The 14122-nt window shown below is 41.6% G+C and overlaps 1 protein-coding gene across 3 annotated transcripts in view; it reads left to right on the forward strand.

Annotated features, from left to right (window-relative positions):
- Positions 1-14122, forward strand: part of LOC112541989 (calcium/calmodulin-dependent protein kinase type IV-like) — a 52177-nt gene that overhangs the window by 7160 nt on the left and 30895 nt on the right. For all 3 annotated transcript variants that reach the window (XR_015797637.1, XR_015797638.1, XM_088149390.1), the window contains exons 2-3: positions 6848-6926; positions 9504-9566. Coding sequence is in view for 1 of the 3 variants with exons in the window: in XM_088149390.1 (XP_088005516.1) it covers positions 6848-6926; positions 9504-9566 (142 nt within the window). In the remaining 2 variants the exon portion in view is untranslated. The remainder of the gene's footprint in view (positions 1-6847; positions 6927-9503; positions 9567-14122) is intronic.

A 14122-nucleotide genomic window follows, 5' to 3' on the forward strand; every position in this document is an offset into this window, starting at 1 on the left:
AGCTGTAGCTTCTGGATAGTCTTCAAGGGTAGCCCCATGTAGAGCGCATTGCAGTAGTCTATCTGGGAGATAACAAGGGCATGAGTGACTGTTCGAAGGGCATCCCGATCCAGGAAAGGGCGTAACTGATGCACAACCCGAAGCTGTGCAAAGGCCCTCCCAGCCACGGCTGCCACCTGCTCTTCAAGCAGGAGCCGTGAGTCTAGGAGGACCCCCAGATTACGCACTGGGTCCGTCTGGGGTAGTGCCACCCCATCGAGCACCAAAGATGACCAAGTCCCAGATACAGAGGAGCCATTAACCCACAGCCACTCCGTCTTACTGTATTACTCTATTTATAGTTTTTAATTGTTTTTGACGGCTTTATTCTAATCATTCTAATTGTTTTGATTGTTTTTGGTTTCTCTTGTTTTAAATGTGTGCGCCACCCAGAGTCACGTATGCGAGATGGGCAGCTACATAAATCCAAATAATAATGATGATGATGATGATGATGATGATGATGATGATGATTTGAGATTTATTTACAGTTTTCATTTATATCCTGCTTTCAATCCCAGTCAGGGAGAGCACCTAGCCAGTCGTGGCTGAAGTCCAAAAACTAAGCAGGGTCAGACCTGATCAGTTGGTTGGGAAAGCACCAGAATAAACCAAAGCTGTGAGATTCAAGTTGAGCAAACATCCCCTGTGCATGGAAGAGCAAGCCCCTTTTACCTGTTGCCAAGAAAAGTCACGTCTACAGTATGTCTACTAAATTAATTACCAAGCATCAACCTTGAATGGAGGGACACTTTTGAACCGAGTAAAAATACACGCAGGTATTCATGCAAAAGATGTCCTACACACAGCGTGAGGGGTATGGCGAAGAGGTGCTTCTGAAATTTGGAATTCTAATTTACCTGCTCTTATTTCTGAAGCAGAAGACATGGGTTATGATTTCAGTGACCTAATGTCCTTTATTACAAAAGACAGTCCTTTATCTCAGAAAGCTCTCCTTTTGATTTATTTATTTTTCAAAAACTCACCTTTGTCCTTTATTTTAGTCATTCAACTTTTACTGTATAAATGGTACCACTGACTGCACAGTCTTTCACGTTCATGTGAAAAATGTGGAAATTGAATTGACTTTTTAAAATAAATTTACACACGCCGTTTGTTTTAGGATATTTTTAACAGAATATGCATTCTTGTAAAGGTTTTTGGGGTTTTGCTCTTGAATTTTCTTTTGTAAAGCAAAATTATAAACATAAATAATGATTTTTTTTACCCTTATGAACCTCTTTCAGGTTTGCCCCCTTTATTTTTTCCCAAGAAAATACGGTCACTGTAGATAGGGTATATCTATGGCCCATTTTAATTTCCAGGATTCAGTTTTCAACATCTCTGAGGGGTTCTTCAGCTGCCTGGGCCTGTCAGGTGTGCTAGCTGTACCTTGTATTTTACCCCAAAAAAGAAGTGAGGTGATTCTCTGTTCAGTTCTTGGCGTGGCACTTAAATAGTGTACAGGTCCACCTGCAAGCATTGTAAAACACCTCACAAAAAGTATCATGCTGCAATCATATTTACATTTAGATTGCCATATCATCTTTTTAGTGTTTTAACCACACGCATTTATTTTTTCATGTAGTTCATGACATCTGATACTCTGCTTGGCGCACTGATTGTAAATTAATTGTGCTGTTGAATTCAGATTACCAATGTTTGGGGATGTGGGGAATATGTTTCACATCTCTGACAGCTACCTGGTAGTAGGGATTATTTATTTAATTGGTTTCTATTGTTCATGTTTGATTATTTCTAAATTTTATTTTCCCCATTTTCACTGGTTTGTTGTTGTTTTTTTTAACAATCTCACACAATCCACCGAGCCGACCTATATTATTTTCCTCCTCACAGGAACTCAGAGCAGTACTTTCATTATAAAATACTCTTCAGTAAAACGATCTACCATGAGAAAAGAATCAAAAAGTTGAGGCATGTTGGAAATGTAAAATACATTTCCTTGTGGTCTTGGACCAGTGAAAGCAGAAGCAGGTGTGAATGTGTCACATCAAACTGGAAGAACATGCCAGGAACCATAAGAACTTCTAGAACCAGGGTGCCACCATCAAAAGGTTCCTACTTCTAGCCAGAGGCACCCGTGGCAGTGGGGTTGGGTGGGGAGAGACCAAAGCTTATTTTGTTGCTTTGGGTTGCTATGATAGCTTGTTTTTTTCTAGAATTTTCATCTTTTTTCCTGTCTAGAGTCACCATGGGTGGCTGGTGGATGGCTATATAACATTCCTTTGACAAAGATGGGTGCCGATATAAAATAAACAAACATAAAATTCATGAAATGCACAATCACAGCCTCAAGGCACGTGTTTTTATGATGCACGCCAAAAGAGGCAGGGCTTGGATCCCAGAGTTGTGAATGCCATCTTGACTTTTTTGACACACACACACCTGTGGGTGCCCTGGTTCCTAGCCCCTGGAGTGCAGAACAGGCTCCTTAATGGAATTATGAACAATGTGTCTCCATTTGACCTCAGATGGGTGATTTTGGAGAAGGCAATCTTTTCAATGTTTTTCAGGAGCAACATGCTTCTTTCCGAGTTGGGAACAACTATATATGGTCCATTTTTAAACAAAAAAAAGAACTAACCAAATTGCATCAGTTTCTACTGAAATGGAGTAGAGAAGGATACTACATGGAGCAGAAATGAATTGTGACTGGTTCATGCACTGTATCCTTTGGGACATGCAAAAAGGAAAGTTTTGCTCCATGAATGCAAAAGGTATTTTCTGGGCCCCTGAGAGAATTTCCCATGCTTGAAGTCGGGTCACTGCGGTGACTTGGAATAGAGGCAAGGGAGATAGGGGGGAACCCAGGGCCAGATTAAGGCCAACTGATGCCCTAAGCACAGCCCAACAATGGTGCCCCTCAGCCCTTCCATTGCTTAACTGTAATAGTCTGTGGGAGTGACCTTGGGAGACAGGAGGGAGAGCCGCAGACCGGGCCACCGCCCTACAAAAGGTATCTCGGCCCACAGAAGGAGGGTGTGGGGAGCATCTCCGAAGGGACCCTCCCGAGTTTTCCGGAGAGTAAAAGGAAAGGAGGGGAAGAATACTTTCAGACTTGCAAGATTCTGTTAATGGAACCTTACAATAAAGATAGAGCTAGGACTCCTGGTTGTGCTTCTTCTCTGGACTACCTTGAAGGGTTAACATCCATCTTGCAAGTCTGAAAGTATTCCTCCCCTCCTTTCCTGTCTCCCAAGGTCACTCCCACAGACCATTACGTTCACTGACAAGATGTTAAGACTCAGTAAATGCCGAAAACTAAAGTCAGGTGTGGCAGTGAAAGAGTTAAGGGCATGATAGTGTTGTCCCAAATCGGGTCTTAGCTTGGTGTCGAAGCCAAAAGACTTCCAAACATAAGGTGTAGAACACAAGGTTGCTTTTATTAAGGTACCACATACTGTACAATCTTTCTTTCAAAAATATCACATTCTTATTTGATCTAATAAAATATTTTCCTTTAAGAGCATTATATAAACCTTTAGCTGTTCTATATTTAGTTACTAGTGGACTTTCATGGTCTTCTATACAGGTATATAATATCATTAAGACTTTTGCTTCTTTCATTTTATACTCCTTTTGCTCTAATTGGCTTTCAGGCATATCTTTATCTATGATAACTAAACAGTCCTGTACCTGAAGGGAAACTCTTAACCTTGCATCCCACATTTGAAAGTTATTCCTATTTAACTTTGGAATTACAAATACACTGTTATAACTTACACCCTGTTGGAAACTTTGAGTAGATATAATAGCTTCATCTGTTAAAGTGCCTAAGGTTACAGATATTTTAAAGCTACTCTATACAAACTCCTCTGCTAAATTCTCCTTTAGTTTAAAAGATTTACTATCAATATTTCACTTACATAAATCACCTTATCTCTTTACAAATTTCTTGCCATCAAAAAGAAAAAAAGGGAAAAAGGGGCTCTTTGCTTTGCTGTCTGGATCAAAAAACAAAAAACAAAACTTAATGATAACTTTTAATGTCTTCTCTTAAAAAAGTTTTATCAGCTTCTCAAGCCCAACCATCCTCTGCTACCAATTTGTTGGGTAATAAGATTAAGACAAGACAAGAAATACAAATATCAACCTTTATTTCAAAATATACAAAAGAGAAAAATTAGGCACAAAATATATCTTCAACAATACATAAAAGTAACAACAAACAAACAAACAATATAATACAAATATACCAAGACAGCAGGGAATTAAGCAGTGAGCCTAAAAGGAAAAATCAGAAAAGGCAAAACACATAAGAAGTAGAATACTTCTCTTATACAGAGTTTGCACCTGATTCAATTATGTTCACAGCCAAAAAGCAATCTCTTGTTAACTTTATAGTTAATTCTATTAAAGCTGTAGATCTTGCAAATATCCAACATCCTCAACCTTCTGTAACTTCACCCTAATGTCATCTGCCGATTGTCCAATGAAAATCATATTGACCATCCTCTGATTTTCCGCTGCCTCTGGGTCTAGATCAATATATTGGTGGAAGGTCTGGTAAACCCACTCTAGGAATTCCCCTGGACTCTCATCTTTCTTCTGTTGGATTTGGTAGACCTTAGACAGGTTCTTAACCTTTGGAACTCCATGCTTGAGTCCAAGTAGGACTTGGTTTCTATAATTTTTTAATCGTGGCGACTCCGGTTCCCAGTTTGATCCTTGTCAGGATTAGTCCAGTCACCATCATCTGAACAGTCCCTTTCCCTTATCTGGTCCATCTTCCCCTTCTCCCTACAGTACCAGACACTATTTCATTCCAGGGATTTACGGCTGGGGGCCATCGAGACATGGAATGGCCTGGGGACCATTCATCGCCGGCGTCCTCAGTATGAACCAAGGGAGGGGCACTAGGTTTCTTTATCCATACACTCTTCCTTTCCTTACACATAAACACTCAACATCCACTTTTTTACACTCGACATTCACATTCTTCCAGCAGCATAGGACTGTTAGCTAACTTCATAAACAAGCCCAAGTATTGTACCTCGGTATCCCTTTTTCCCTTTTCCAGGACCTTCCTGAGTTCTCCAGTTAAATACATGTCCATGGATCCTTGGGGTGGCCCGAAAACAATGGCCTGTGACAGTTTCTCATGAGGCCATACCGACATACAGTAGTCGGACAGAGCTGTTTTTCTCCCAATTTCACTTCCTCCCAAGTCCTGGAAATTCGCTAAAACGCATCCTATCGGAGTATCCATGAGCAACCGTTGAGCCTCCAGAGCCGACCTCCGGGTCCCCTTGCTCGACCTCCCAGGATGTTGCCCATCCTCTATGGCCTATTTCTCAAGGTGGTTTTCCGGAAAGGGTCTTATTCCCATGGGACACCCCCCCCCCACTGTACGGAATCTCACACCCCTTCAACCCCTTGGGAGCATCCTCCGAGTAGCTGTACCTGTAACCTTGAGGGAGCCTCCTGGGTTACTCCGATATTCTTCTCCGTGGACTTCAAGGAGAAGAGAAATTGTTCACACCTCGATTTTCCTTGGGGCTTCGACCTTTGAGTCCAACACTGATCCGAGGGGCGTATTCCGGGGCCAAGTCTGGAGTTGGGCGGCTTTCTCACACCACCACGATGAGACTTTCTCCCATCAATCAGTCCAGCCGCTTCGTCTATCTGGCCGTTTCCCTCGTGGGAGAACGGAACCGCAGATCAAGACTCCACGCTCACTTCGTGTTTCCAAAGGCCCAAGTGGTCTCCTAACACGTCTCGTACATTCCCCAACCAAGTCTCACACTCTCGCAGTTCTCTCTCTCGACCGCTCACTCACCTGACTTGGAGGCCTCCCCATTTGGGACACCTCCTGGGCAGTGATGGATCCAAGCGGAAGATCCCGGATGAGTCCCCAAAACTGTTGTCCCAAATTGGATCTTAGCTTGGTGTCAAAGCCAAAAGACATCCAAACACGAGGTATAGAACACAAGGTTGCTTTTATTAAGGTACCAGAACAAAACGACTCCAACCTATAAAGTGGTCAGAGCCCCGAACACAATTTGGCAACAGGTTTTATACTTCCGCAGCTCCCACCCTGATACAGACCATTCTACTTATTGGCCAGGCTTATAGCAGTTCCCACCCCTTGGCTCCCCTTTAGCTATTTTCTGCCTTATTTGGTTATAGCTCCTGAGCATACATAATCAGCTGTCATACTTAGAACTCTAGTGCTTCTATTCTTACCACCGCGAGCTTCTTCCTGCCCTCGCCAACTAAGCCTCTAGCTATCTGTCACGTATCCTCTTTATTGAAGGCTACGGGCACTCTTGTGCAATTCCAGCTGTGCTAAGCTAACCACAAACAGACCACTTGCCAGCTGCCTAAGCTTCTTAGATTCATTATGTCTCTTCATCATGGGCCCCACAGACACACAGCCCAGTTTCTCCAGAATGGTCATGGTATGGTGTTAATTTTACATATGACCCTTCAATAGCTAAGGGAAAAGTCTCTGTAGTGCCCCCTTCCCCTGGTGCCCGCGACTCATGCTTATTTTGCTTAAGGGTTGATCCAGGGTTGAGGGAGTTGGTTTTTCTTCTAGTTGAAGAATGGATGGAGGGTCCAACCCAGCGGCAGGAAGGATCCTGCGAAAATCAAGCTAAAAGCAGATATCTTCCAGGGTTGCTTATAACAAACCAAGATAGTAAAAATGCAGAGTTATGATGGAACTAAGATTTTATTTATTTTGGGGGTTACAGATTATTATTAATCAATAATAATAATTTTTGTGTGCGTGTGATTCCAATCTCAGTTTGGGGCCAACGCTTCTGATCCTTGTCGGTTTTAGGGGGGCTACATCTGTGGTTTACAGCTGCGAAGAGAGAGGATCTCAGGTCCAGTATGCTGCCAAAATATTGAAGAAAACGGTAAGTTAAATCTCTTATTTTCATCACACATTTTTTTTATTCGTTTTATATCCTGCCTTAATTTGTACGAAGACAAGGCAGCGTAAAGAATGCTCCCTTCTCCTATTTTCCCGACAACCACAACCCTGTGAGGTAGGTGAGGCTGGGGGGGTGTGACTGACCCAAAGTCCCCAAGCCAGCTTTCATGCCTAAGGGAGGACTAGAACTCACAGTCTTTTGCAGTGTTTCTCAACCTCAGCAACTTAAAGATGTGTGGACTTCAACTCCCAGAATTCCCTAGCCAGCATGGCTGGCTAGGGAATTCTGGGAGTTGAAGTCCACACATCTTCAAGTTGCTGAGGTTGAGAAACACTGCTTAGATCCGAGCAGGAGCCATTGTTGCTAGAGCTTCTTGAGCCAGGAAGGGCCACTAGTTGGTACATCAGCAGCCTCCACCTGCTGGCTAGCAAGAGCTGTGAATCCAGGAGGACACCGTCAGAGTCCACTTGTGACCCTCAAGTCACAGAACTGCTCCTTTTAGGGGAGCATGACCTCCTCCTCCTCCTCCTCCTCTTCCTCCTCCTCCTTTTAGGGGAGCATGACCTCCTCCTCCTCCTCCTCCTCCTCCTTATTATTATTATTATTATTATTATTATTATTTAAATTTATATGCCGCCCGGCTCCCAGTGACTCTGGGCAGTTTACAACTGTTAAAACATTTAAAAACAAAGAGCAATACAAAACCCACAAAAACAGCAGAAGTCAAAAGAACAACAATGACAAAGAAAATAAATCCAGAGGGGAACAGAAAGGAAGAAAGGGGCCAGATTAGCGTCAAGATGTTTCTGAACAAATGGAAATCTTGGGAGGATTTAATTTGAACTCATTTTGCCCCTTCCGGTTCCTCGCTGCCTGCAGGCACCAGATCAAGACCTCCACAATACCAGCCAGCGTCGTATAATTGAATATCATCCTAATGATAATTCAATGCAGGCCTACGAATGAGCATGGGGAACGTGCTAAGCTCTGCAGAAGCATTTTGGGGGGGCAGGGGGTTAAAAACATCAAAATGGCACCCACAACCACACAATCACAATCACCATTTTTACTTTTCTGACCCCCACCGTCCTACAGATGCCTCTAAAGCCCTGTGTTAAGTTCCACAGGGTACTCTGGTTTTAAACTTCTTAAAAAGAAAGCAAAATTAATTAGCACAAGAAAAGCACACAGGCTTACAACAGAAGTAACAGAATTATATTCCGTTAATGGAATAACTTGAAAGTTAATACTTTTAAAAAAAGATGAAAAGGGCTTGGCAAATTATATTTGAAACAGAACAACTGCCAGAAGGTTGTCCATATTGCTCAAAAATCTTCTTCCTTGCCCCCTTCCTGGAAAGAAAAGCCTAATGCACATGTTGATAGGCCAACAATCCGTTCTGTAAATCATTGATAGATTTCTTCTTCTAATGTTGTACAAGACTCAGCCGATCTCCAGGAGTTCTCCATATCTTGATAAATTACAAATACAGTACAGATCAGCCCCGGGTTAAGAATGCCCAGGTTACAGATGACCCCTAGTTAAGAACGGAGCCTATTGTAGCAAAATTCAAGTTAAATACACAATGATTTGAGTTAAATACACAATGGTAGAGTTCATTACACAATACTACTGATATAGTATTATACAATAATACTGTTCTGGCTTACGTACAAATTCGACTTAAGGACAGACCTTGGGGACGGAACTTGTTCTTAAACTAGGGACGACCTGTAATGGAGATATAGTATAGAGAACCACAGAGATGACCTCAGAGAAGGTACATGACAGCAGTTAGCAAAACATGATTTAAGCCCAGGACAGAAATAGAACATTAGAAAGAAATTTAAAGTGACTCCATCTTAACCTTGGTAGAAGATGAGCGGGAAGGGGAAATGCTGCCAGGCTACCAGGTTTCTGTTATTATAGCCTCAATCAATAAAGCAGAGTTCTAGCACTTCTCATGGCGTCTGTTTCCTGACCTGGCCTACCTCAAAATGCTGACAATAGCCAAGAAAAGTGCATGATTTTTAAAAGGAGGCATCCTTGGGGAGGCACCAAAAAAGTCAAGATGGCATCTGAAACTAGGTGATTGAAAGCCATCCCTTTTTCTATATCTGTCGTGCCTGCCAGCTTGACTTTTCAGCCTCCCCTGATCTTTAACAGAAAGAAAATGATCCAAAGTCATATTAATAGAACCTTTCCTATTAAGTAATGCTAACTTCCCATATAATACTTGTATTTATTGGTTGGAAGAACAACTAATCATGGTATTATTGGTGGTGATGGTGGTGGTGGTTGCACAGTCAGCCAGTTGTGTAAACTGGATTTGGCATTTTTTTTCCAGCTGTCGAGTCCTTCCCAAGGACCTGGGATAGGCAGATGTTGCTTGATAGTGTAAAAGGGATCGTCACAGGATAGAAGCTGTTCCAAGTAAAGCTGCCTTTTGCAATTGACTGATGCTGATTTTGTCAATGGTGATGGAGTTCAGGTGGTGGTGGTGGTGGTAGTGGTGGTGGTGGTTGTTGTTGTTGTTATTATTATTATTATTATTTTCAGATTGACAAGAAAATTGTCAGAACTGAAATTGGAGTTTTGCTGAGGCTCTCACATCCAAACATTGTAAGTAACCAGTCTCTGTAGTATTTAAAGTGGTTAGCTCATGTTAGTAATCACATCTGGTTTGCTTTCATGACTTGCTGAGTTTTTTCATCTTCTGATTTCCTGTTACTGATCTCCAGTTGGGATTCCGCATGTACCTTTGCTTCAGGCATATTCTCTTTATAGGGACAAAAATTGCTTGCTTCCCATTTTACCAGACCAATCTCATTTTTACTTCCCTAGCTAGTATGTGAATTGGAATGCTGAATTTTACAGAGAGGTTTTCTGATCAAAATGTACCTACAAAATCCATTCTTCCAAGCTTCCATATGTAAACCCATATAATTAGGGAGGTCTCAGCAAAAAACGTTTATGCTCAGAAAATCCGGATACAACAATACGAACAAATGTTCTCTTGCCCAAAATGTCCATAGTGGAAATGTATCTGAATGTGCAGGTTTCCAAAAAAATCACAAGTGTATAAACAGGATAAAATCAGATTGTAGTGAAAGAATGCAAACTTTCTCTTAAGAGAAGTACAGATTCCTCCATCTCCAATTTCGAAGCCAGACTTCTTCAATCTGTACCTCCCAGATTTCCACATCTGTCCCAGCCTATCTTGGTCAGCTGGCTCCTCCTGGCCTATCCCATTTCACAAAGCCCTATAAATCCCCACCCTCAGGTATTTGCTCCTTAGTTCATGCATCTCATTCAGACATGAGGACCCTCCTAGCATCCCCTCCTTTGCATCTTGACTTCCTCTTAGATTCTGCTTTTAGTTACTGTGGTGCTTGTTTGCCGCTGGAATTCCAGTTCCTGTCTTTTCCCAGCACATCTGGAAGAGATAGCAGTTGAAGAGAACTTGACAGGCTTCAGACCAGGATTTAGCTGTAAATCATAGCCCTTCAGACACTTCACTGGTTATTCAGGAGTTGACTTACTCATCAGTAAGCTCTCAGATATGACTTGGCTAGATCAGATTAATGGTCAGTTCACAGATGGAGAAGAATTCAGGAGATGGTTTTGTAAACAGTCACCTACAAGCTCTTCTGTTATTAATGAAAAGAGCTGCCTCCTCTCTGTTTCATAGGAAAGCTGTTAGAAGGAAACCATGATGGTCTCCACACTAATGTACTGGGTCATAAATTGGTTCTAGGAAATAGGTCAGCTGTTGGAACTCTTGGAACCTTATTCCTGTCATCTCAATAAATCTTATTAAAGAAAACTCTGTGAGAATCTTACTTGGAAGATTTTGGCTTTGGGAAGAGGTCAAGAGCCTGTAATTAGTCAATTGCAGACAAGAAATGAAGCCCTGTACACATACAAGATTTGCCAAAAGTCAGAACATTTAGGTAGGTCTAACTTTAAACTTCTGTCTAAAGTCTTCTTTCCCTCCTGCATTTCCAAGGGAATGAATACATGTTCTCTTGATGGCTTTGGGAGGCACCTGTTCCATGTTGACCCAAAGGTTTTTTCTAGCCTGGGAACCCTTGGTTCCTGCCTCCCCAGCCTCATTCCTTACTGAACTGCATGAAAATAATCTTCCCCAGTCTGTGCATTTCCTGATGATGGACTTCCAGAATCCTCAACAATGGCCATGTTGACGGGTGAATTCTGGGTTTTGAAATGTAAATAAAACCCCCTAAGATGGGATTTGCTGCCCTAATAAGTAGGATGGGACAAACACTTTCAAGCTCCAGACTTGCTTTGGGCCCATCTTGGCTGATCCACAGCTTCCATGGATCTAGTTTCCTTGGAGCTTGATATTTGATGTGCTGAAGCAGGAGGCAATGCCAGTGAGACAGAACCGCTTGAAACACAGCAACTGGGAGTCCCCTTTCAAAATCACTTCCAAGCAGAAGTTTATGTCATTAAATGCATCATTGGAAAAAGAGGAATCTTCAATATTGTATTCATGCAAAAGCTAAGCAAACTGCATTATGGCTTGCCTCAAGGTATAAGCGCAGCTAATATTTGGGACTTCTGCACACATTTCCATTTATTGCGGGGGGGATGTTCAGAAAAGTCAAGATGGCAGCCATGACCATGCAACCAAAGGCTTTTTATGTGCAATACATGTAAAAAAAAAGTGAGGCTTTGATTGCATGATCACGGCTGACATTATGATTTTTTTGACATGCTCCCCATGAATGACCCTGACACTAAGTTCAAAAGGCAGGTTTGGAAAACCTGCAGAATCTGACCCGTGGAATTTTTTCTAAACCCTTGTGTATGTGTATGTATTTCTGCCCTTCCTTCATGTGTGTGCATGTGTATGTGTGTGTACTCATGGAGAAGCATGGGTAGGCTGCACATCCTCCATTCTGGGTCACGTGACTAGGAGGGAGGGGCACTTAGAATGACCGAGTCAGCAACATCTGCCTCTCCCATCAGAAAGCACTGGGGATTTTTTTTCCTGGAATCTTTTTCTCCGTAGTCTTAAGCTGATCTGTCCCTTTTTGCTGACTCCATTCCCCACAGCAAACTTGATCCCAGTTTGGACAGTTAACCAGCTGATGGATTGGAAGAAAGGGTGCTTTATAAAAAAAAATCTTTCCAACCTTCCTTTGGGTTGGGAGCTAAAAATGGCATGGACGTATTGTTCATCAAATATATCCTGCATTATCATTTTTTAAGAGCAATCTCCAAGGATAGGCAACGAGAAGAAAATGCGTGTCAGTGGTGGGGAAGTGGGATGTCAATATGCCACTTCCAGTCTTTAAAAAAATGTGTTTATGTGTGTGAGACAGAGTGTTAGTTCAAGATAGGAAAATCATAATTGGGCAAAGTTCAAGCTAAAAAAGTAATACCATGAACAACTTGGTATGACATTGCATCTTAAGAACATAGAATCACAGAACATAAGGGATTTTGGAGATCCTCTAGCTCAGTGTTTCTCAATTTTGCGAGTTGAAGTCCACACATCTTCAAGTTGCTAAGGTTCAGAAACACTGGTCTATGCCATGCATATTTTTATATACCCATCTACCATACCCTCCTTCATTCCAAGCTGAAGCCCCACAGTTGCTTTATACTTTCTAAAATATTCCTCTTAAGGCAAAGAGACCATAATCTTCCCATATCATGGCACTATTAAATTAACATTTCCAATTCCAATTCCCTTCTTAATGATTCCAAGCATGGAATGCTTTTTAATAGCAGCTGTTCATTGGGTTTTCATTGAGATGTCCACCATGACACCAAGATCCTGATCTCTCTATCTCTATCTCTCTATCTTTTATCTATCTGTCATTTAACAACCATTCATCTTCTATCATTTTTCTGTCTACATCTATCTTTCTCCTATCTATGTATTAATGTATTATCAGATAGATACATCACCTCTAACAATCATTTATCTTCTATCATTTATCTATCTATCCACATCTATCTTTCTCTCTTCTATGTATTAATGTATCATCAGATAGATACATCATTTATCTCTCTAACAATCACTTCTATCATCTATCCATCTGTCTATCCCTCTATCTCTATCTCTATCTCTATCTCTATCTCTATCTCTATCTCTATCTCTATCTCTATCTCTATCTCTATCTTGCTCTATCTGTCTGTCTGTCTGTCTGTCATCTACCTGTTTCTCTTTCTTACTGGAACTTCTTTGCCAGTCCAGTCATACCAGCTCTGATCCATTTGCCTTTGTGAAGCCAGGTCACCAAATGTGGGGAAAACCTTTTGGAGCTCTTCACTTTCCTCGCAGGAAGCTGCTCCAGCCAATGACTCTTTTTGGTTGTCCTTTTCACACCTCTTCCATCTCTAAAATATTCCTCTTAAGGCACAGAGACCATAATCTACCCATATCATGGCACTATTAAATTAACATTTCCATTTTCAATTCCGTTCTTAAAGATTCCAATCACACAACAGTTGCATCTTGAACAGTGTTTCATCAACAAGCAAACCCTTCAACTAGCTTTCCCCAAGGTGGTGCCCTCCTACACGTTGACTTCCACATCCCAGAATGTCTGCTGCCAGGACCTTCAATGGTGTTAATGTCATGCATTAAAAAATAAGGGTGTTCCTCCTTGGGTAGGGATCAACTTCCCTTGTCTAGTGGTTATCTCTATCTGACATGAAAGTCATGGGCATTCTATTTGCTAAAATCATTGCTCCCCTAATTATTGGAAGACAGCTGTTTTTGTAAAAGAAATGGCCGTAACCTCTGGAAGAGCATTCTGCTCCCACCAAAGCAAGACTGTGCCATAGCAAAAGGACTGATTCTTGGCAGAGCCACCTAGAATATACTGAACAGTAGGAATTTCTTTTTCCTATGTGATTACCGATCTAGTTTCTTTCCCTAACAACAAAGTCTCAGCTTTTTTTTTTTTTTTAAATCAGGGTAGTTTTCTCTTCTCTATACAAGTTTCTTTGTTTGCTCAAAGTTCCATTAAAAAAAAAAGACGGCAAATTTCATTTCATTGTTTACCCTTGCGACTTGTAACCTTGCCTTCTGCTGCTAGCGTTCAGCTGATAGGAAGTGATAATAGGATTGCAAACTTTTGAAGTTAATAAGGAAAAGATTGCACAGCTGTGTATTAGAAGAAAGCCTTAAGCCTCCT

The sequence above is a fragment of the Python bivittatus genome, unplaced genomic scaffold, assembly GCF_059951505.1.
Source record: "Python bivittatus isolate LINGU-HERP-01145 unplaced genomic scaffold, Pbiv_v1 ctg000580_np1212, whole genome shotgun sequence".
Classification (NCBI taxonomy): domain Eukaryota; kingdom Metazoa; phylum Chordata; class Lepidosauria; order Squamata; family Pythonidae; genus Python; species Python bivittatus.